At 34.1% G+C, this 25282-nt stretch overlaps 1 protein-coding gene across 5 annotated transcripts in view; it reads left to right on the top strand.

Moving 5' to 3' along the window:
- Positions 1-25282, top strand: part of SUCO (SUN domain containing ossification factor) — a 76366-nt gene that overhangs the window by 28031 nt on the left and 23053 nt on the right. The window contains exons 7-16 of one of the 5 annotated variants that reach the window (XM_082832366.1): positions 2701-2824; positions 3586-3722; positions 4802-4869; positions 12105-12212; positions 13971-14076; positions 16611-16631; positions 16834-16889; positions 17633-17724; positions 18762-18827; positions 24535-24603. In XM_082832366.1, the coding sequence (XP_082688492.1) occupies positions 2701-2824; positions 3586-3722; positions 4802-4869; positions 12105-12212; positions 13971-14076; positions 16611-16631; positions 16834-16889; positions 17633-17724; positions 18762-18827; positions 24535-24603 (847 nt within the window). The remainder of the gene's footprint in view (positions 1-2700; positions 2825-3585; positions 3723-4801; positions 4870-12104; positions 12213-13970; positions 14077-16610; positions 16632-16833; positions 16890-17632; positions 17725-18761; positions 18828-24534; positions 24604-25282) is intronic. The other 4 variants (XM_082832363.1, XM_082832367.1, XM_082832364.1 and 1 more) reach the window with 4 other exon arrangements.

Below are 25282 nucleotides of genomic sequence, written 5' to 3'. Positions count from 1 at the left end.
AATGGTATGAACATCATTGCATACATTCTTCCAATTAAGAAGAAAATTACAGATTGAATTTTATGCCCTTCCCAGTTACATTTCTTCTCGCCACTTCAGATATAACCACTATCTTGAATTTGGTGTTTTTTACATTGGTAGAGCATGTTTTTTAACTTTTACCAAATATGCATTGCTACAAACAATACATACTATTATTTGGCATATTTTGAAACAATGTAAAATGGTATCGTTCTTGTCTTAAGTATCATTTTACTCAACATTGTTTTTAAGTTTTGTCTATTCATTGCTCAATTCTACCACAGTTTATTCTTCAATTAATGGATATTTAGATTGTTTCTAATTTTTTTGATGTTATCCATAGTGCTGCAGTAAGTATCCTTATGCATATTTTCTTAGGCACATATGTGTGTTTTCACTGATATTTATTTTATACATAGGAGTGGAATTATTGAGTCATAGGGTATGCATATCTTTATTTAATATTCCTAAATGTGAAACTCACTTTAGCTGTCTAATAGATGTACCATGGCTCAATAGGCTGTCACACTTTAACCTCAGATTAGTATAATTTATTTAGTATCTTTAGCTTTCCTTTGCATTCCCTGATTATACTGAGAGTGAACATTTTGTATTTTCTCTTTGCTTAGTTTATTGTTATTCCTTTACTCTCCCCCATTATTGATTTGTAGGCAGTCTTTATAGTTGGTAATAATTGTTTGTTGGCTGAATGTGTTGCAGGTATTTATTTCTGTCTCTGGCTATTTGAACCATGTGGTTTATGGTCTTTTGATATATTTAATTTTTAAATTATAATCTATCCAAATGTATCAGCCTTTTTTAAAATGATTTCTTTCTTCATCTTGTTGAACCCTTTTATAGCCTGAATCATGAAGATGTTTTTCTGTACTTTCTTTAAGCTTTGCTTTTCACATTTAGGTTTTCATATCCACCGTAAAATTTTTATATAAATGGTACTTCTTTTTATTTTAATTTTTATTGGAGTATAATTGACTTACAATGTTGTATTACTTTCTGCTGTATAGCAAAGTGAATCAATTATACATATATCAACTCTTTTTTATTTTTCTATTTTTTTCATTTTAACGTCTTTATTGGAGTATAATTGCTTTACAATGGTATGTTAGTTTCAGCTTCACAACAAAATGAATCGGTTATATATATACATATGTTCCCATATCTCTTCCCTCTTGCGTCTCCCTCCCTCCCACCCTCCCTATCCCACCCCTGCAGGCGGTCACAAAGCACCGAGCTGATCTCCCTGTGCTATGCGGCTGCTTCCCACTAGCTATCTACCTTACGTTTGGTAGTGTATATATGTCCATGCCCCTCTCTCGCTTTGTCACAGTTTACCCTTCCCCCTCCCCATAGCCTCAAGTCCATTCTCTAGTAAGTCTGTGTCTTTATTCCTGTTTAACCCCTAGGTTTTTCATGACATTTTTTTTCTTAAATTCCATATATATGTGTTAGCATACGGTATTTGTCTCTCTCTTTCTGACTTACTTCACTCTGTATGACAGACTCTAGGTCTATCCACCTCATTACAAATAGCTCAATTTCGTTTCTTTTTATGGCTGAGTAATATTCCATTGTATATATGTGCCACATCTTCTTTATCCATTCATCTGATGATGGACATTTAGGTTGTTTCCATCTCTGGGCTATTGTAAATAGAGCTGCAATGAACATTTTGGTACATGACTCTTCTTGAATTATGGTTTTCTCAGGGTATATGCTCAGTAGTGGGATTGCTGGGTCATATGGTAGTTCTATTTGTAGTTTTTTAAGGAACCTCTATACTGTTCTCCACAGTGGCTGTACCAATTTACATTCCCACCAACAGTGTAAGAGGGTTTCCTTTTCTCCACACCCTCTCCAGCATTTATTGTTTCTAGATTTTTTGATGATGGCCATTCTGACTGGTGTGAGATGATATCTCATTGTAGTTTTGATTTGCATTTCTCTAATGATTAGTGATGTTGAGCATTCTTTCATGTGTTTGTTGGCACTCTGTATATCTTCTTTGGAGAAATGTCTATTTAGGTCTTCTGCCCATTTTTGGATTGGGTTGTTTGTTTTTTTGTTATTAAGCTGCATGAGCTGCTTATAAATTTTGGAGATTAATCCTTTGTCAGTTGCTTCATCAACTCTTTTTTAGATTCTTTTCCCATATAGGTCATTACAGAGTATTTAGAGTTCCCTCTGCTATACACTAGGTCTTTATTAGTTATGTAAATGGTACTTCTTGTTAAGGATTTTGTAGAAACAATATATGACATCTAAAATTAGTTAGCTTCCTTTATTGTATATATTAATGTAGATTTTAAGATGGATGCATTAAAATTATAGTATTTGTACAGTTTTTGTATGGTAATTTTTGGCTTACGATATTATATAGGTTTTTTTACAGCCTGTGCTAATATTGCTAACATGTGAAGGGATTCATCCTGTGGTGCTTAGGTAGAAGATTTTAATTCTTTGAAGGGAAATTCAACTTTTAAGTTAAACCAAAACTTTTCTTTTTACATTTTTTGTTTTTGTTTTCAAAATACTATCCTTCATTATAAAATTGGACTTTTATTTGACAGAAACATTTGTATTTACTATTATAATTTATTAATCTGTTTTCTCTATATTCTTTGAAATCTGAAATCTGTTTATTTTTGACATTTCTGTCAGAGTTCTGATTATACAAAACCAGGAGAAATTGACCCTGCGTCTGTAACAAATCCCAAAGATCCAGAAGATATACCAACATTTGATGAATGGAAGAAGAAAGTTATGGAAGTAGAAAAAGAAAAAAGTAAGGAAGCACTGTGACTCTTTTTTTCTTTTTTTTAAAGGGACTGGTTTAAATATGTAGTTCTCTTTTTAATTGGTAAAACAAAGTAACATTTTTGAAAACTTTTTAAAGGTGAAACTTACCAAGATGCCTTTGATTACCCACATGTAATTTACCTGTGTGTATGTCTTAATCCTGATTAAAATCCATTATTGTAAATTATTAAATGAGGCTAAAATAAAGTAGACAGAGCAGTGATTTTTCATCTCAGTTTATAAGAGGAAAGTTGAGGCATGGAAAGTTCTGAGTCATAAAGCTTTAAACTGTAAACAGAATTGAACTAAATTATTATACTCTCTTTTTGTTGTAAATTAAATCTCAGAGTTAAAAATTATTATGATTGGGATTAGAGATAGAAGGATAGCATTCGTCCTTAATAGAATAAAATGTATATGCAAAAAGTTTTGATTTTCATGGATAAGCTTCATTTTGTGAATTGTACTAGGCATAAATCGAGTAATGTGGATTTTTGTAGTTAATTTGTTTATTGGGGATATTTTAAAGTTATTGAGCTGAAGCATTTTGATTTTCATGTGGGTTTTTAAAATTAAAACATTAATTTTATTAAGTATTTAAAGTATTTGAATTTTATTAAGTATTTAAAGTATTTGAAGTATTTAAAGCATTAAAACCTGTTCTCTAGATGGCAGCCTGTTGCTCTTGAGATTGTTTGCTCTGGGTATTTTCAATCATAATCATCATATATATATGTTCATAATAAGGTTTGTCTGCAGGTCAGTCAATGCATCCATCTTCTAATGGAGGTCTACATGCCACAAAAAAGGTCCAGAAAAATCGAAATAATTATGCTTCAGTAGAATGTGGTGCCAAAATTTTGGCAGCTAACCCAGAAGCCAAGGTACTGAAGTGTAAAATTCTTCTGTACATATAGAAAACTAGTGACTTTATTAAATGTAAGCAGTGGTTTCCTGGGAACTGTATTTTAACATGAGCTATTTTCCTAATCCACTAATAAATGCAGGATTATGCTTTTAAAGACATTTTCTTGCATGGATTCTTAGTGTATTGGTTGATACATTGCACCCTATTTTTGTTTTTTCTTTTTAAAGACAATTTTTTTAGAGCAGTTAGAGGTTCACAGCAAAATTGAGAGGAAAGTACAGAGATTTCTCATATACCCCCTGTCCCCACGCCTGTTAGCCTCCTCCATCATCAACATCTCCCACCAGAATGGTACATTTGTTACAGTTAATGAACTTATATTGACACATTGTTATCACCTGAAGTCCATAGTTTACATTAGCGTTCACTCTTAAACATTCTGTGGTTTTGGACAAATGTATAATGACATGTATCTACCATTATAGTATCATACAGAGTATTTTTACTGCTCTAAAAATCCTCTGTGCTCTACCTATTCACTGCTTCCTTCCCCCAACTTTTGGGAACCACTGATCTTTTTACTATCTCCCTAGTGTTATCTTTTCCAGAATGTCATATAGCTGGAATCATACCATACGCAGCTTTTTCAGATTGGCTTCTTTCACTTATTAGTATGCATGTTAGATTCATCCATGTCTTTTCATGGCTTGATACCTCATTTCTTTTTAGTGTTGAATAATATTCCATTGTCTGGATGTACCACAGTTTATCCATTCACCTACTGAAGGACATACACTCTGTTTTTAAACTTAAAACCTGTGTGAAATTTACAGAAGGAAATAGCTAATAGAAAAATAATTTTTCCCCTATAGTAACAGACATTTAATTTTAAATGTCTTGTTATAAGGCTAACTTAGCACAGTATAGACAAAACTTATAAATTTTAGCTACTTTTATGCTTTCTTCCCAAAGTGAATGTTTCAGAGTCTTAGGTGTATTTTAAGATCTAAAAATACAGAAAACCTAGAAAGCTTGATAGTTGAAATAAATCTTTTTCTTTAAGTAATTTATTCCCTTCCCCCTTTCTAAAAATAGAGCACATCTGCTATTCTTATAGAAAATATGGATCTTTATATGTTGAATCCCTGCAGCACTAAAATTTGGTAAGTAATATAAAATTTAATAAAGTGTACTCTATACATGTATTATATTCAGCTTTTATTTTGGGATTAGATTGATTTGTTCATATAGTCACTTAATAAGCATTTATGATTGGTTGGTGCTGGTACTGTACTTACCTTAGGTCCTGGGGTACAAAATTGAAGACAAAAATGTCTTTCCTTTTAAGGACGATGTCACACAAAAAAATTGACAGATCTAGTTCAACAGTTTTCAAATGGTATAAAAAGTACTGCTGCAAAGGTATTATAGGAAAAGAGATGATATATAACTGCAGAAGAGGATGAGCTTGCTAGAAGAGGTAGTTCATGAGCTGAATCTTGAAGGATGAATTCCTTGAATTCATAGGAAGTCACAGATGAGGGAGGCAGAGGTATTCAGGAACTATAAGAATAAGGGGATAGCACTAAAAGGAGCATATTTCTGGGCAACTATAAGTAGAAGCAACCTGAAGAAGTTATTTTAGTGATTACAAGAATAGAGGTACAATTAGAGTAATCATGGAAGATGAGACAGCAGAGTCAGTTTAGCAATAACCAGGCCATTCCATGCTACACATACCTAGCTTAAAAGTTTCTGAAGTTTATCTTAAAGACCGTGGAGCGTAGTGTTTGTTTTAAGTAAGGAAATGACATGACCTCACTGGCATTTTAGGAAGGCTTATCCTTAAAAGATGGCCTACAGCATAATGCCGTTGGAAGCAGGGAAACCAGTTAGGAACCTGTTGTCATAGCTCAGGTGAGAAATGAGGGCTTTAAGACATTGGCAATTTGGATAAAGAAGAGAGGGGAATCTGAAAAATTTGTATAGCAGATAAAATTGACAGCTCTTGGTTAGTAATTGGATGTGAAGAGAGAGGCATCTGTTAATCTCCCTTTGATTTTGGCTTCCCTGCTTGGATCTATGATTCTGCCATTAACTAAGAAAATAGGCAAAGGAACCGATTTATGTGGGAAATAAATTGATATACCAACAATTTTATTAGATTACTTGATTCCATTGATCAAAAGCAGCTGTTTTAAAAAAGAATTGAGGTAAAATCACCACCATCAAATTGAGTAACTAATACATATGATATATATATATATATATATATATACATTTTTTTAATTTAAAGAGAAACTCTTTAAAGATAATGCTTATTCTTTTCTACTTTTGGTTTTCACTCCTTTTGTTAATATACATATTTAAGTTCAGTTTGAAAATTAACACCAAGCTATTTAAGAGTATTAAGGGATAATATTAAAAAACTTAATTTTCCCATATGCCATTTGGTCTGGAAACTGAATTTGAGGAAATAGTTATCTGAGATCATAATCAAAATGTTATTTTTTGGCTTTTGTTTTTGTTTGTAAAAGCCCCTGTAGTCAGTAACAACTCAGTTTTTATGCTCTAAAATTTTGTATTTTAAGCAAAGACATGCTGGGATGAAGTTATATGAAGCAATCATTTTGTTTTATTCTGGTTTACAGAATAAGTGATCATAGCTACCCATTTTTTTGGTTTTTTTTTTGCGGTACGCGGGCCTCTCACTGTTGTGGCCTCTCCCGTTGCGGAGCACAGGCTCCGGACGCACAGGCTCAGCGGTCATGGCTCACGGGCCCAGCTGCTCCGCGGCATGTGGGATCTTCCCAGACCGGGCCACGAACCCATGTCCCCTGCATCGGCAGGTGGACTCCCAACCACTGCGCCACCAGGGAAGCCCTGTATTTTAACGTTTTTGCAGACAGCATGTATTCGTGTATATGTGTTTACTGTATATTTTACTTTTTGCTCATCTATTTATGCGTCTTTTCATTGTATAATTAAAAAACCTCAGAACACCTGTACTGATTTCACCTGATTTGACTGGGTTGACCCACCTAAGGGTATATTAAGACCACAGTCTCATTATAGCTTTATAAATCCTAATATCTGGTAGAATAAGTTTATACCTCATCTTCAGATGTGTCTTCACTATTTTTGTCCCTTTGTTTTTTCTTTTAAATTTTAGAATCATCTTGTTGAATTCTAAAAAAAGAATCATGCTGGCATTTTTATTGACATTGTATCAAATGTCTAGATGAATTTCAGGATAATTGACATTTTAGGATTTTGAGCCTTCTTGTTCATTTGATAGTTTGTCCATTTGTTCATTCATTTGTTCCTTCTTTCGTTCTTTCTGTGTTTATTGAGCACCTGTTATGTGAGGTTGCTGATACTAGAAATAACATTGTTTCACAAATTAGGCTGAGATCCTAGAAAGGTGTCAATCCCTAATCACTAATGAGATTGAACATATTTTCATGCACCAGTTTTTCCTGTAAATAATGGTGCTATGAACATTGGGGTGCACATATTGTATCTTTGCAAATTAATGTTCTCATTTTCTTCAGTTTTATACCCAGCAGTGGAATTGCTGGATCTTATGGTAGTTTTATTTTTAATGTTTCGAAGAACCTCCATACTGTTTTACATAGTGGCTGCACCAATTTACAGTGTACTAGGTTTCCCGCCAACAGTGTACTAGGGTTCCCTTTTATCCACATCCTTGCCAACATTTGTTATTTGTAGACTTTTCAGTGGTAGCCATTCTGACATATGTGAGGTGATATCTCATCATGGTTTTGATTTGCATTTTTTGATGATTAGCTATGTTGATCATTTTTCATGTGCCTGTTGGCCATCTGTATATATTCTTGGAAAAATGTCTATTCAAGTCTTCTGCCCATTTTTAACACATTTTTGACCAGAGACGTATTATGGCCACAGGCGTTAGTTTCTGCCAAAATCCCCCAGTCAGTAATGTGTTGGGCTTCCCTGGTTGCACAGTGGTTAAGAGTCCACCTGCCAATGCAGGGGACACGGGTTTGAGCCCTGGTCCGGGAAGATCCCACCTGCCGCGGAGCACCTGAGCCCGTGCGCCACAACTACTGAGCCTGAGCTCTAGAGCCCATGCTCTGCAACAAGAGAAGCCACCGCAATGAGAAGCCTGCACACCGCAACGAGGAGTAGCCCCCACTCACCACAACTAGAGAAAGCCCGCTTGCAGCAACAAAGACCCAACACAGCCAAAAAACAAAAATAAATAAATAAAATAATGTGTTAAACTGGGTTCTTTGTTTTCTTTGATATTGAGTTGTATAAGTTGTTTATAAATTCTGGATATTAACCCCTTATCAGTCATCATTTGCAACTTTTTTCTCCCATTCCATAGGTTGTCTTTTTGTTTTGTTGATGGTTTCCTTTGCTGTGCTAAAGCTTTTAAGTTTACTTTTGCTTTTATTTCTTTTGCCTTAGGAGACAGATCCAAAAAAATAGTGCTGTGATTTATGTCAGAGTGTTTTGCCTATGTTCTTTTCTAGGAGGTCTGTGGTTTCAGGTCTTATTACATTTAGGTCTTTAATCCATTTTGAGTTTACTTTTGTATATGGTGTGAGGAAATGTTCTGATCTCATTTTTTTTTACATTTAGCTGTCTAGTTTTTCCAGCACCACTTATTGAAGAGACTGTCTTTTCTCCATTGTATATTCTTGTCTTCATTGTCATGGATTAATTGACCATAAGTACATGGGTTTATTTCTGGGCTCTCCATCCTGTTCCATTGATCTGTTGTCTGTTTTTGTGTCAGTACCATGCTGTTTTGATTACTGTTGGTTTGTAGTATAATCTGAAGTCAGGGAGCATGATATCTCCAGCTTTGTTCATTTTTCTCAAGATTCAGTGTTTGGAACTCAACTGTAAAACCTTCCAGGCCTCTGGGAAGATGTTAATTTTAAATTAAATTAAGTATGTGATTTCAAAAATAAATATTTAGTACAGTCACATGGCTCAAACCCAAAAAGGTATTTAAAAGAGGTAGGGGAGTTACAGTGAGAAATATACTTCCAGTCTGTCATCTATCTTCCTATTCAGTGTTAAATTTTTAGGTATCTTTTTAGTTTCTTTATGCAAAAAATTAGAGATTTTAATTTATCTCTCACTTTTCACAGTAGCATATTATACTATCTCACCTTGAATTAAGTTTTAACTTAAAAATATCTGGTCATGTTTCTGTTTCACTCATATAAAACTTTCTCATTTTTTTTTTGATAGCTGCATGAAAATCCATTGTATGATTGTACCAAGATTTAACTAGTCTTCTGTTGATGGTATTTGGGTTGTTTATAATCTTTTGCCATGACAGGCAGTTATTATAAATAAGCTTGTGCATGTACTGTTTTATACTTGTGTGAATAGATGGGAAGTTTTAAAAATTATTTTTAAAAGAAATAATTATGAGACTATATAGGTTTTCTATTTCTTCTTGAGTTAGTTTTGGTAAATTACATTTTTCTAGGAATTTGTCTTTAATCCATTTTGAAAGTTTTTGTAGTAAAGCTGTTTATGGTATTCTCTTATTGTTTAAAGATCTTTTCTTTGTAGCTTTGCAGTATAGTCTGAAGTCAGGGAATGTGATTCTACCAGCTCTGTTCTTTCTCAAGACTGTTTTGGCTATTTGGGGTATTTTGTGTTTCTATATACGTTTTAAAGTTATGTGTTCTAGTTTTGTGAAAAATGCCATTGGATTGCATTGAATTTGTAGATTGCCTTGGGTAGTATGTTCATATCATCTAAATTTTGACACATGGTATTTTATCATCTAAATTTTGACACATGGTATTTTATCAAACTATTATGTTTAGATCTGCTACTTTACTGATCTTTTAAAATTCCTGACCTATAAATAATAAAGGGAAGTATGTTGAAATTAGATTTGTCAGCTTTTTATGTAGTTCTATTAATTTACAGGGTTGTCTGCCTCTAAGAAAACAGAAAAGGTGAGGCAGTAAGATAAGAAAGCATTTTAAAATCAACTTTCATGTGGCATAATTACATATGTACTAATGTTTTATGAGTCTGTTAGTTTCATACAAGTTTTAGAATTGTTAAATTTGCCCAGTGAATTGACTCTTTACACCTGGAAATACATTTGTCCAAAAGTTTATTTTAACTGTTAGTAATATAGCTTCTATTTTCTTAGAAATTGAGAACACATTGTATGCAAAAAAAGGAGGTAGAGGAGAATTTGCTTTTTCTTCTTAATGCTCTTTTAGATTTATTTTCTCCATTGTAAATAAAAAGCAAAGTCTTGAGTCTGATTTTCTTTAGTTTCCTCTCCCCAGGATGTTGTGGTGCTATGGACAATGTTTAGGCTTTGGAGCCAGATAGATGTTTGTTTTGACTTTTAGCTTTACTATGTATTGGCTAAATGACTATTAGTTAGGGCTCTTGATTCTGCTGCTTTAACAGAGACCAGATAACTGTGGTTTAAAAAAGATAGGTATTTAATTTTCTCTGACATAAAAACCTCAAGCTGGTAGATGGTGCAGGGAACAGAGAACAATGAAAGGACCCACACACCTTCTGTCATGTTTTTCTGCCACCCCTGAGATGTTGTCTCTGCCTGCATTGCTGAGATGATTTCCTACCACACCCTCATTCTAGCCTGCAAGGTAGGAAAAAGCAAATGGAGAGGTAGCAGCTTCTTTTTAAAGGCTTGACCTGGAAGTTGCACTGGACACACCGCTCACATCCCATGACTCATAACTAAGAAACATTGCCAAGTCTGGGAAAAAGTCTTTGATGGGTGGCCGTATGCTTGGCTACATCTTTGGAGGGGGGGACAGGTTCTGTTACTAAAAAGGCAGAAGGGAAAAATGTGAAGTAACCAATTAGTGATTATTGAATGGTTCTATAAAATGGAGATAGTGTCCGATGCAGTTTGGTTGTACGAATTAAATCAAAGGATGGATATGAATCATCTACCATGGTATCTGACCCAGAGTAAGCATTCAGCTAATGTTAGTTTCCTTTTTTTCATGAGCTTTTCTCTGAATCATGGCTGTCTTTACCATCTCCTGGAACTCAGTTCTGTTGCTTTCCAGGATTAACACAATATGTTAATTTCAATGCCTTTAATTTATTTAACATTTAATTGTCAGTGTATGTAATCTCATTTGATATAATACTTAGTTTATTAAAGTATTGGAGTGCTAGATGTCATGAGTATTTCTTTTCCCTAAATGCCATGCTTTATGCAGTTTTATTTTACACATGTAGAACCATACTTTTAATTTTTTCCTAAACAGCAATATTTTGTGGCATCTTTTCCATGTCCATAAATATATATATCTCAAGTATCATTTTTTTCAAAAATTTCATACACATGATTTCATATAATCCCATAATAACCCTTTTTTTTCCCTTCCCTACCCCTATTTCCCCTCCTCCTTTCCCTCTCCCCACTGGTAACCACTAGTTCTCTATATCTGTGAGTCTGCTTCTTTTTTGTTTTATTTACTAGTTTATTGTATTTTTAAAAACAGCTTTATTGAGGAATAATTGGCATAAACAACTGCATGTAAAATAAATTGTGAAATGTTAAAGTGTACGATTTGATAAGTTTTGACATTTATACATCTATGAAACCATCACCACAATGAAGATAACAAGCATGTCTGTCTCCCCCAAAAGTCCTCATACCCCTTTATAATTTTTCCCTCCCAGCCTTAACCCCATAGCAATTAAAGATCTGTTTTATATCACTATACATTAGTTTATATTTTCTAGATTTTTATGTAAATGGAATGTATGGTTTTTAGTACCATTTTTAATAGCTGTTTGGTATTTCATTGTCTGGGTGGGGCCATAATTTGTTAATCAATGCTCTGTGCTAAACATTTAGGTTGACTTTCCCCCCCTGCTCTTATAAACTGTGCTTTGTTATATTTATTAAGATGTATATTCAAGGGTGATCATTTGGTGACGTGTATCCGTAGATTAAATTTCTAAAAGTATATTGCTGAATCAAAGGCTATGGTACCTTTTGAGACAATATGGCCAAACTGCCCTCTAGAGTGGTCAGGTTACTCGTACTAGCTGTTCTTAGTCAAGTCATTCCTTCTCCAAGAATGAGGTTTGTCATTAGAAAAGAATCTTCTAAAACAATATTATAGGACAAAATCAGTATCTTTTTTTCCCACTAATGATATGGCTGGGAAATACTTAAGAGTGTTCCTTTTTTATAACCAAGGTTGCTAATCCTCTTCCTTCCTTACATTTTTTTTAATGAGTAACTTCATGAGTAACTTCATGAGTAACTTCATGTCTAGTTTATGTAAGCTGTTAATGTCATGTTTAATATGAACTGTTATTTTGGTTGGTTTATCTAAATAATTGTCTTGTGTTCTTTTTAAAGGTTTGTTATTGAACTCTGTGAACCAATTCAAGTAAAACAGTTTGATATTGCAAATTATGAATTATTTTCTTCTACTCCTAAAGACTTTCTGGTTTCTATCAGTGACAGGTAAATTCTAAAGCTGGTTTCTACAGAGTTTATATTGGATTTTCAGAATAAAAATTTAAAAACAGGTCACATTTTAAAACTTTAATTATTTTATTTTTTATTTTAATCAACTTGTATCAATTTGTAAGAACAGTAGTAATACTATTGTAGGAAAGGCACTTGTTAGTTTACTTTCATTAACTTATGTAGTGCTTATAACAGCCCTCTGATATTATTCCCTTATGAAATGAGGAAACAGACAAGGAGAGATTAAGTAGCTTGCCTAGATCACATGACTTGTGACTTGGACAACCAAGATTCAAATGTAGATCTGTATGACTTTAAAGTCCTTACTTTTAATATATTATGACCTATTGCTTTCAGATATTTCTTTAAAAAGTTATTAAAAACATACATGAGCATTTTATATCATGAGGTATATTTTTGTTAAAGTATATTTTAAAATCTTTGGTATATATGTGTGATTATAAGAGAAACATATGTTGTAAGGAATTTGGTAGAGAACCCCAATCCTGTCAACCATAGATAACTGTATTAGCATTTTAATACATTCCTTCCAGTCTTTTCTACACATTTATTCTACCAAAAAAGTCAGTTTTTAATGCTTACATCTTGAGAATATCCTTTTGTGTTTTAAACACATCATTTTTAATGAATACTTGATATTTTCCTCCCTGTGGAGGTGTTTATTCCTTCCATAAATCCTTTTTGAGTGCCCATAATATACCATGCAGGAAGCTGTTTTGTTTGTTTGTTTGTTTTGGTTTTACTTTTGTGATACACGGGCCTCTCACTGTTGTGGAGCACAGGCTCCATACGCGCAGGCCCAGCGGCTGTGGCTCACGGGCCCAGCCGCTGCGCTGCATGTGGGATCTTCCCGGACCGGGGCACGAACCGGTGTCCTCTGCATTGGAAGGTGGACTCTCAACCACTGCGCCACCAGGGAAGCCCTACCATTCTTTTATCATTGATCATTAAGGGTTTTCCGTGGTGTTTCTTCCCTCACCCCACACTTAGCATTGCCAATATACAGTTTTTGAAATGAATTCTCAAAATCTCTCCTTCATTTTTCATTTACTAATCTTGCTCAAATGATTTCCTTTTCTCTAAGCTGTAATTTTCTTATATGTCAAATGAATATTCAGCTTTGACAGCTTAAGTGTTTTTTTTTAATGTGATGAGAGAACACTCGTTACTTTGAGGGATTCTTTAAATGCTGTAGTAAAAATAATAGTTTTGTACTATTACATTAGATTTCCTTTTAAAGGGGGAAAAGCTATATAAGAGCTGTGAAATTCAAATACAGTAAAGGATTTTTTCTTTTTCCCTTTCCACCAGTACTTATACTTCATGTCATCACACACTTATCAGTACATGAAGAATAGTACCTCTTTCTTCTAAAACAATCTCTTGGCTACTTTCTGTTTTAAAACCTGCAGTTTACTTGGAAGCCCTCCCAAACCCCAAGAAGCAGTCCTGGTCCTACTTTTGTCTTCCTCTGTCTTCTATTTGATAAAGGTGTAATTTTTCAAGACCATCTTTCCTCATAAGGAAGAACCTGTCAGAGTTTAGCTGGAAGAGAAAAATGTATTTATTCAACTCGATGCTTAACTCATATTTAAACTATGTTAAGTGAGTGTGTTTACCTGGAGAGGGGAAAAATAATGCAATAGGATCTCTTTTGAAAATATGATGGAACCTCTCAATATGTGATTTATGATTTTCTAAAAAGGAATATTTATATGTTATATTTTCTAGATACCCCACAAATAAATGGATTAAGCTGGGTACTTTCCATGGTAGAGATGAGAGGAATGTCCAGAGTTTCCCTTTAGATGAACAGATGTATGCAAAATATGTGAAGGTATGTTTATATTTGCAGAACTATGTTCTATAATGAAACATACCTGTTATTCATACTTTGTACCTCACCTGTTTAGAAATAAGAAAAATTAAGAGGAAATTTACTGCAATATTCCTTTTAATAAAACAATTCTTACTTGATATATTATTTTATGGGACAAATACTAATAAAGTCCCTTTTGTATAACTGGAAACCTAGGCTAGTTTTTTGATATCTGTGGCTCTCATGAAATTCCAAATTATAACTCGTAATATTTTTGGAGTCTTGATATAAAATGTCATTTTTATAGTATTTCTTTATATTTTAAAACCCAAATCAGTTAGTCACTGCAGTCTTTAAAGCAGTTCTGATTATTAGAATCTAATATCATTTCCATTTTCATATCTAGTTATTTATCATTATAGCTTTTTGCCTTTTGTATACTCAAGTGAAATATTATGTCTAAGTAACAATTTCAAATAAAGGTTTAACCATTTAAATTCCTGCCGCAACCTAAATGTCCATCAACAGAGGAATGGATAAAGAAGTTGTAGTACATATATACAAAGAAATACTACTCAGCCATAAAAAAAGACTGAAATAATGCCATTCGTAGCAACATGGATGGACCTCCAGATTGTCACACTGAGTGAAATAAGTCAGACAGAGAAAGATAAATATCATATGATATCACTTATATGTGGAATCTAAAAAAGAAAATGGTACAGATGAACTTATTTACAAAACAGAAATGCTACAAATGAACTTATTTACAAAACAGAAACAAAACACAAACTTTTGGTTACTGGGGAGAAAGTGGAGGGTACGGGGAGGGAAAACTTGGGAGACTGGAATTGACACGTATACATTACTATGTATAAAATAGATAACTAATAAGGACCTACTGTATAGCATAGGGAACTCTTATATAATACTCTGTAATGACCGATATGGGAAAAGAATCTAAAAAAGAATGGATGTATGTATAACTGATAACACTTTGCTGTACAGCAGAAACTAACGCAACATTGTAAGTCAACTATACTCTTAATAAAAATAATAAATAAATAAATAAATTCCTGCTGCTTCCTGCCCCAATGTAGAGGTGGAATTATCTACCAAAGTAGAATTAATTACTCTTGAATTGAATTTAGACAAAATATGGGAATTTCTTACTCCTCTTATTTCTTCCTTTTTTTCTTTAAAATAATACAGCCATACCTTAAAGTACAACTGTGTTAATAATAAGACCTTTTGGAATGACAGCAGCTCTAATTTTCTTTCTAATCTTTTCTTCTTTAAGTGTGAAAACTTATAGCTACCTACTTGTCTTTTGGGATTTTACTGTCTATGTCTTTTTTAAGCATGTATTAAATTGGCTTCTGTAAATGGGTAAACTTGTAGTATTCCTAGTCTCCGTATAAAAATGATTTTATAAAAATGCTGTTTTTAAAGTACAGTTGATATTCTCAGTTAATGATTCAGCTGTGTTCAGAAAAGTCAAAGGTACATTTTCAGTTTCTTTTAAAGTGAATACTGAAACAGTTGTTTAATGACTTTTTTATATAGCACAGTTTCTACACTGTGATGAGGAAAAAAAAATGTTAAAAATAATTTGGCAGGTGAAAACAAGTGTACCTAATTTTACAATTAAGACAACTGACATGTTATGAAATAGTTCCAAGAATCATTCTTTATATCATCTACTTTGTTAATAATGGAAAAACATTTTATTGGTGATATAAAAAATGCCATATAAAACTCCCTGCTTTGTCCTTTTTATGATGGGAGACTATAGAGCATTTTGATGATTGGTTTTCTTAAAAGCCCTTTTTGGTAGAATTAAGTCTGAAAGCAAAAACTATTTACTTCTGATTCTTATTTTATACTGATAAATGTTATGTAAGTTTACCTGGGTTTTCTTCATCCCAAAAGAACTAAATCCAGATTTACAAAATACTTTTTAATAATTTGTATTTTAAAAATGTATTGATAAATATCTTCTACTTCTATAAGTTATACTTGAAATAGCATAGCATATCAAAAATTCATGCTTTCCCTAAAACAATTTGTATACAGTACTGTGCAAGAATAAATATTTCATATTATGCTAGTTAATTTTTTTATCAATATGAATGTTCATAGATATGTGTAGCTGCATATGTATCAATATATAAATTCATATGTGGGTATATACATGATAACATATCTATAATATTTAAAGTAATATAAGACAGGTTATTTCTAGATACTCTTTATAATTACTTTTAGAATGCTTTCATATCTAATGGATAAATAAAACAGCAGCAATGAATTTTAGGTTAAAGTTAATTTATTTCATTATAGTTAGACTATACTTTCTAGTTGTGTTGGTAAAAATTTAAATCATTGCTTTGGTTTCGCAAAGAAATAAGAGTACTACAATGTTATCCATCACAGTACATTGCTTTCTATTCCTTAATTATGCAATAATTTACAAATATTAAATGTTGCTTATGGTATGTTATCCAGACTTTGGAACTGATTTCTTTTTCTTTTCCTTTCTCTTGCTTCAGATGTTCATCAAGTACATAAAGGTTAGCAACCTTCTCTTTTGCAATATTGAATAACAGGGCATGGCATATTATTTATGGCAAAAAGCAAAACTTTACAAGTATTGATTTTTGGGGAAATGAGGACTTTATTTTTAGAAATGTTATAATGAAAAAATGAATATATTGTTAGATAATCTCACATGCACTGTACTGGCTTCCCATTTCATGTGCTTTTATTCTTTAGGTGGAGTTGGTATCACATTTTGGATCAGAGCACTTTTGTCCATTAAGCCTTATAAGGTAATACAGAATTAAAAAATTTACTGAGTGGTTTAAAAAGAAAAGGGATACATAAAAATCCCACTATATTTAAAGTGAAGAAATAATGTTCTACTGTGTGAAGATAGCACCATAGAAATATAAGCTACTAAAAAAAAAACAAAAAAGAAATATAAGCTACTATACCTTTCTTACTCTTGAATACCGTTTAGAAAAATATAAAAATTTCCTTTAAGAAAAAAGAACCTTCATTTTATGTGTTCGATTTAGCTTGCTTGATGTGATGAAAATATATGGAAACATTTTAGACTGATAGAAAACTTAGTCATTGTATTTTTTTTATTTTTTATTATTTGTTTTTGCGGTACTCGGGCTTCTCACTGTTGTGGCCTCTCCCGTTGCGGAGCACAGGCTCCAGACGCGCAGGCTCAGCAGCCATGGCTCACGGGTCCAGCTGCTCCGCGGCATGCGGGATCCTCCCGGACCAGGGCACGAACCCGTGTCCCCTGCATTGGCAGGGCAGGCGGACTCTCAACCACTGCGCCACCAGGGAAGCCCCAGTCATTGTATTTTTAAATGCCTTAAATAGATTAACATTTTAATGGGAACAGTGGATTGAGAAACAGTGGTCATTATTTTTGAGTCCAGAAGTTAATGGCCCTCAAAACATAACCAAAGTTATTATATTTTGTCATTTATTATGAAGAGATGAGTCTTAACAACTGTTTAGTTTTGAAAGACTTTAATGAAATTGTTGTTAATAGGGTATTTGGCACTAGCATGGTGGAAGAATATGAAGAGATTGCTGATTCCCAGTACCAGTCAGAACGTCAAGAACTATTTGATGAGGACTATGGTAAGTGACTTTAAAACAGTGACTATTTATGTATTATTTTTTGCTTTTTAAAATCTAATGGTAATGGGTAAATGTAGGTCACTTAAAAAAATCAATGTGATGGTTGTCTTTAGTTTTTTCCTTGTTTTTTTTTTTTCCCCGGTACGCGGGCCTCTCACTGTTGTGGCCTCTCCCGTTGCGGAGCACAGGCTCTGGACGCGCAGGCTCAGCGGCCATGGCTCACGGGCCCAGCCGCTCCGCGGCATGTGGGATCTTCCCGGACCGGGGCACGAACCCGTGTCCCCTGCATCGGCAGGCGGACTCTCAACCACTGCGCCACCAGGGAAGCCCTTTTTCCTTGTTTTTAACCCTAGTAACTAATTTTTTCTTAAACCTATTTTCTAAAATAATTTTCTGCTTTGTAAATTGAGCTGTTTTCCAAGCTTATCAATCAGTTATTTGTGACTGGAACTCCCTTCCATAACATCAGTGCTATAAATTATGGTTATATCCCAATGCCAGCCCCCAAAACCTGTTACTCATAAGGCAACTGAAATAGTAGAATTGAAAATTAATTTCTTTGATTTGCCTTTAGCCTCAGAGCAAGCATATTGAGGCCTGAGTTTTTGAGAAACTCCCATGAACCTGCAGAGGTCGGAGAAGGTTTTATGATACCCTCCATTTCTACTTTATCCAGTTCTTGTTTTAAGATGTCTTAAACTGTAGTCTGAAAAACCTAATTTTTCCCTTCCCTAGTTTTCCCATAAGTGAAGTGAAGACATTTACTAGGGGTTGGTAAACTACATTGAAAGTTTGAATAAAAGTCTTACAAATGTGATTACAATTTTGGTAAGCAGTAGAAATATTTTCCTTGGTTTATATCTGTTTGATAAATGGCTTGTGAATTTCATTTTCTTTTTGTGAATGTGTTTTAGATGTATAATAAAAATTATAAAATTGTTTTAAATGTCAGCTGACTTTGACAGGATATAATTTGAGCTTTTAAACATATTGGAGATAGTTCTTAGCATAAGTACCTTCATTTTCTCTTTGAACAGATTACCCACTGGATTATAATACTGGGGAGGATAAATCCTCAAAAAATCTTCTTGGATCTGCTACAAGTGAGTATTTTGGGTTTTGTCAGTCACTAAAATTAAAGTATTTCTCAACCTTATTTTGCTGGCATATGTGAACATTTTGTTGTGGTATAGTTTAGGGGGCTCCTGCTCTCCCAGTGTTAAACTTTGAGCTGAAATCAAAGAAAATACTTTTGAAAAGTATTTCCGTGGAAATAAAATAGGAAGAATATATGAAAACAAGAGAGGGAAAAATGCAAGCACAAGTTGGTTCTTCTAAAATTAAGCAGTTATATTTTTAGGCAAATTCCTTACAGTGAAGAATGGGCTGTGAATTTACTTGGGGAAAGAATTATTAAAGAAGTCCTAGACCATATGAGTAAGAGCATCTGGGTAATCATACTGGATGGGAAAGGAATTAGTTTTAGAGGTGGTACTCATCAATGAAATCCTACCAAATGAGGATTTGTTAATGTATGGGTATGGTTAGTTTCCTACTTAATTATAAAACATAAAGGCTGTTTCTTATTCATAATAATGATGATTCCCAACCAGTAACAATAATAGCAATAACAATATACTCTTTGTAAACTAAAAAAAACAATGACTAACATACTAGTTGTTTAATTTCTTGTCATGCCAACCTATTATCCGAACTTAGTGGTAGGCTAACTAAGTAGACTCCTTGAAAGACCATTACCGACTGACACTTTAGTTTTACTGTTAGAATGCAGGTAGGTATATTTTATGTTTGTTATCTTTGGTTGTTCCTAAAGAATATGGAACTTGAAGGAATTTTCTTTTTATTTGGAGATTAATAATTGAATTTAATGAAAGTAAGTCTTAGTAAAATAGAAAACTATTTGTGCATTTCTCTTTTAGTGAGTTGAATTGCTTGAATCCCAGTCTCACTGTGTACATTGTCCTTATAGCTTTTTAAGATACTCAACCAGTAGTACATATACTTTAGGTAGATATCTGGGTGGCTACAGTATATGGAGTTGAGTCACTTCTATTTCTTTTCATCTTTTTTTCCCTTTCTTCCCTTCGTGTCCTCTTCCTCTCCATAGAAGACTATAGATTTCAGTGGACTTTTTAGGGAATAGGAAGAAGAGTGTTAAAAATACCTGCATAAAGGGAATGTTTTTATGTACTATTTAGCCTTGTTACAGATTAGCTCAATATATTTTGTTTTACTCTATTGCTAGTCAACTGACATTTTAGGTATTATAGACTACTTTTAAGTAGGTTCCTTAGCTATATCTAGCTGATGATAGCATTAAAACAGGTGCCTCATTCACTGCTATGGTGTATAGTTTTTTAGGAGTGAAAAAATGATGTTATTTTATTTATCTGGATATTAATATTATTGTTCATGTCCTTAAATTTGTAATAAAAAACTCTATGTTATATAATAGTCATCATATCATAGCTCAGTAATGCTGACTTAGCTGTGAGGAGGAATTTTTATTTTATGGGGTCAGAAAATAGCCCCAGACTAAAAGCTCTCTAGTATCCAATGGTTACTGGGAAGGAAGAGGCACCTTCCAGAAGTAATGACTTAGAAGTTTTAGATAAGGGAAAACTGTTGATATTCTTGCTTTCTTTTTCTATCTTCCTATGGGATTAACTCCAAGACACCATTAACATGTTTTCAGTGGAGGACATTTCCCTATTTGTAATCACTTCTCTGACTAATATATTATTTTAATTAATGAGACATAGAATTTTTTTAGATCCTACTCTTTGGATCTTTTTCCTCGAAGGTGTGTTTCTTGGTAACACATCATTTTTCTTTTTTGTGGCTTTCTAGGACAGTCCATTTACCTTCCAGTGTTCTAGATGTTGAAAGATTTTGTGTAGTGAGACAAGATGGGTGGGAGGATGTCAGCTGAGCCTAAGCATGAAAAATGGGGTTTAAAATGATCTCTATTTCTTGAAGTTTCGGAACAAGAGAGGCAGTAGTAACTGAGTGATAAGACTGCTGTCATAAAGTTTATAGGCATGACCTAACACTGCTGCCTTCTATACCTGTATCCTTCTAGTTTTCTCTGAACAGTCTAGGACTGGTTTTGAGCCTGACCTAGTTACTGCCTCCAATGTAGTATAACTTTAAGGCGTAAATAACGATGTGGAATCAGGCCAAAGAGCTAGTCTCTGGCACTGGAATGCCTGAATTTGACTATAATCATCACCACTTTCTAAATTAGCTTGAAATTGGCCAATTTTGCACCTCATTTATTTTCAGTATTTATGTAATGTCTCCAAAACAGAATCCTGTGGCTTTAATCTAAAGAGAAACTCTTTTTTTCTTTTTGTTGTTGAGCAATTAGTAGTCATAGGAAATATACCTCACCAGAGTATGTTGCTTCTGATTGGACTTGGTTGTCAAAGAGCATGCATGCTGCATATTTAGACATTGTTGATATTACATAATTTACTGAACTGCCAGAAAGGGAGAAACTACTATTTTAGAGCAGCATTCTTGGCTTTTACATATGCCAGTTCTGGCAACTCTTCTGCCTGAATCTTTTTTTTTTTTTTTTTTTTTGCGGTACGCAGGCCTCACTGTTGTGGCCTCTCCCGTTGCAGAGCACAGGCTCTGAACACGCAGGCTCAGTGACCATGGCTCACGGGCCCAGCCGCTCCGCGGCATGTGGGATCTTCCTGGACCGGGGCACGAACGAACCCTTGTCCCCTGCATCGGCAGGTGGACTCTCAACCACTGCGCCACCAGGGAAGCCCCTGCCTGAATCTTTTGTTTACATTCTTGAACCAGAACATTTAAATATTTTATATCACCAGAAATTCTTTGTATCACTTTGCTCTACTTGTGCTTGGTCATGTGGCTCTTCCTGACCACTCTCTACCTTGACATTCTTGCAAGTCTGCCTTTACTCCTATATGTGGTCTGCATTTTATTAGAATCATCAGATTTGCTAAAGTCCAGGTTTCTGTTTCTGTATATGTTTAAGACAAAGTATAGTTTTTGTTTTAAGTCAGAGTATTTTTTATATTTTAAGGTCCTAGAAAGAAAAGAGAATGAAGGTAGGCATGCTCAGTACACATGGGAGGAAGTAGTTTTTTCATTGGTTTGTCTTGTGTTGTAGCATAGGCAGTTTGTTTCCTCTCTCAAAAGAGCCATTGGTGTGCTGGAGACTGAGTATAACATATTGATATTTGGTCCCTAGGGGAATTTCATCCCTAAAGGAATGGGATGGGATAAATAGTTGCCCAGCTCAAAGAGAAAGGAGTTGGCTAATCCATGAGAAATTAAGGATGGATATCTCGTTTGGCACTATATTCCAAATTATACTTTTACCCTTTAGCCTTTCTGAAGGCTTTTTAGTGGCCAGATTATCGTCCTGACAAGCAGTCACGTGTTCGGATGCAAAGTGAGAATGGTTAAGAAAATTCACAAACTCCTTTCTCTCAAAAGACAAAAGAAAAAGGTTGTATTTGTCATTGTTCTGTGAACATAGCAAGATTCTTTCTTACAGGTTAGATGGGCTGAGAAAGAAGAAATTTGCCAGATTTTGCTTTTGTTATCAAGTGGCCCCCTGAAATGATGATAATAATATTTTAAAATGATGGGTAGCATAAATCTTCCTTATTATAGGTACTAGTATTAAAATTTAGGTTAAAAAGTAATACTCTAAAGCTTCTTTCTCTACACAGATTAATAGATAACAGATTTTTTTTTAATTGTTAATAATACTAGAAAATTTTTTTTTTTTTTTTTTTTTTTTGCGGTGTGCGGGCCTCTCACTGTTGTGGCCTCTCCGTTGCGGAGCACAGGCTCCGGACGCGCAGGCTCAGTGGCCATGGCTCACGGGCCCAGCCGCTCTGCGGCATGTGGGATCTTCCCAGACCGGGGCACGAACCCGTGTCCCCTGCATCGGCAGGCGGACTCTCAACCACTGTGCCACCAGGGAAGCCCAATACCAGAAAATTTTAATGCAGAAAGTTTGAAACCTGTGGTAAGATTGCCCTTTGAAGCACAAGGGACTTAGAATATAGACTTGGTTACAAAATTTGGGTTCTGTGAAGCCATCGGTTTTTGTTTTGTTTTTTTTGTTTTTTGCGGTACGCGGGCCTCTCACTGTTGTGGCCTCTCCCGTTGCGGAGCACAGGCTCCAGACACGCAGGCTCAGCAGCCATGGCTCACGGGCCCATCCGCTCCGCGGCATGTGGGATCTTCCCGGACCGGGGCACGAACCCGTGTCCCCTGCATCGGCAGGCGGACTCTCAACCACTGCGCCACCAGGGAAGCCCAAGCCATCAGTTTTGACTGAACTTCAGCTGTCAGGCTAAGTAGAGGATCACATAGTACTATTGCAGTATTGGGTGACATTAAAATTGTATTTATGAGGAAATAACAGAGTTTCCTTTGCTACTTTATCTTGGTTTGTAAGAAAATAGAGTTTCCATTCCTGTTTTTATCTCATGCTGAGGCATCTCTTTAGCCTAAGATCCAAGACTGCTTCTCTGTTTAACAGTTTGCCAGGTCAAAGGGCAAGGTTGACCTGTAATCCTAGATATTTAAAAAGCAAATATTAAGCTTTTGTGTGTCAAACTGATGATTGGAAACAAAGTACCACTGCTTATTGTCTTTCAGAATATAGAATCATAGTTAATGTAAAGATTAAAATTAATAACTGTCTATCAGATATCACTTTTAAAAGTCTAAAATATACTATTTTTACCTGCCATAAAGCATATCTTTACAGTATCAGTGCCAGGTGACAGTGCTTGGCTTGTTCCCAGCCTTCCTGATGTGCTAGCTTTTACTTCTTTAGATCCTTTTGTACTTCTCACATCTATGGTTTTCATGAAAGTGTGATGAAAACTCTATGGATCTCTTTTAGGAAAGGAAACTAAAATGGAAAAAACTGATGAGGCTTAATATGTAGCCCCTGCCAGATCTTAGTATTTTAATAGGATAAATACCTGGTGAATTAACTTCTAATAGAATTTCAGAGATTAGATTGGAGTTGGAAGTTAATTTCCCTTGAAATTACATTATATTACTAGAAGGAAGTCTTCTGTTCCCAGCCAGCTAAGTTTTATGTCTTTGACTTTCAATTCATCTGCCCTTGCCCATACTCATCCAGTTCACTAAAGAATTTATGTCATTTATTGGCCATAAAACATTGTTAAAAGTCATCAACTACATGATCCTATGCAGTATCATTTTGGATTTAAGCGTATTACCTAGATAATTTTAGTTGAAAATAAAGTCTTTCTGCTGCCCTTTGGATAATAATCTTCCCATTTCATTTATTTTTACCTATGATAGTCACATGTTTAGGAAAAAATTTTATTTCCTCAGGCTTTCTTGTTTTTGATTTAAACTGTAAAACCCCTTTCTAAAGAAAAAAAGACTTTTCTATAAAATACAAATTTTGGTTGTCACATTTCTTTCCTATCTCAGTACAGGCTATATGTTGAATTATACTTGAATTTTATAATATGCTGAAGGTAGTGTTTGCTAAAAGGTTTGGGGAAGTTTTACAAAAAAGTATAATTAAATTTTAAAATCCTTCTGAACATAAAAATTCAGATTTATGCGTAATACTTTTTGCCTGAAATTTGTGTCCTATATTGGACTTACATAGTAAGGCAAGCAAAAAGGTAATTAGTCCAAAAAATGAAAAAAGACCATTACAAATGGTTTTTGACTATCTGATATTGAGTTTTATGAAAATATTTAGGTGTATTGGTATTTTTCTCTGATTGAATTTTGTTTTAGATGCCATTCTAAATATGGTGAATATTGCCGCTAATATTCTGGGAGCAAAAACTGAAGACCTGACAGAAGGTACCTAATCATTTTATGGGTCTTTTAAATATATGATACTCCAGGGATTTTCCTAGTTAGTAAAATTAATTAATAAGCCAAGCAATTTGATTTTTCATTTAGAAATATAGAAACCATTCAAAGGAACTTACCAGTCTTCTATTATTCATTGCTTATTTGAATTTCACAAGTTCTCTTCAATAAATAGGATCCTGTCTATATAAAATCATGAATTTGTTTTTTGATTCTTCCCTGCTGTAGAAGTAATGATTTTATCCCTTATCTCTTTCCTGAGGTTTTGGTGCTCTAGAGGTACTTAAAGTATGCTTTTATTTATCAAACAGCTATTCAATTAAGAAAGCAATTATTTCCTTAAAGAATGTCAGATAAGAATATTATTAGCAACGGGAAACAATCTTGCCTTTTTTGTTTTCAAAAATACTTCGTCCCAGTTATAAAATAAGTAAGTCATGGGGTTGTAATGTACAACATGGGAAGTACAATATGGTGACAGATGGTAACTAGACTTATTGTGGTGATCATTTTGCAGTGTATACAAATGTCAAATCACTGTGTTGTACACATGAAATGAATATAATATTGTATGTCAAATATACTTCAATAAAAAAAATTTAGTTTCAAGTGCAAACTTAAAATGACCCATTTCTTCTCATTCTTTTAGTAACTCAGGTGTCTTATT

Source organism: Leucopleurus acutus (genome assembly GCF_964270905.1).
Source record: "Leucopleurus acutus genome assembly, chromosome: 2".
Lineage (NCBI taxonomy): Eukaryota > Metazoa > Chordata > Mammalia > Artiodactyla > Delphinidae > Leucopleurus > Leucopleurus acutus.
Note: the sequence above shows the minus strand (reverse complement) of the source record. Positions and strands in the feature narration are given on the sequence as shown.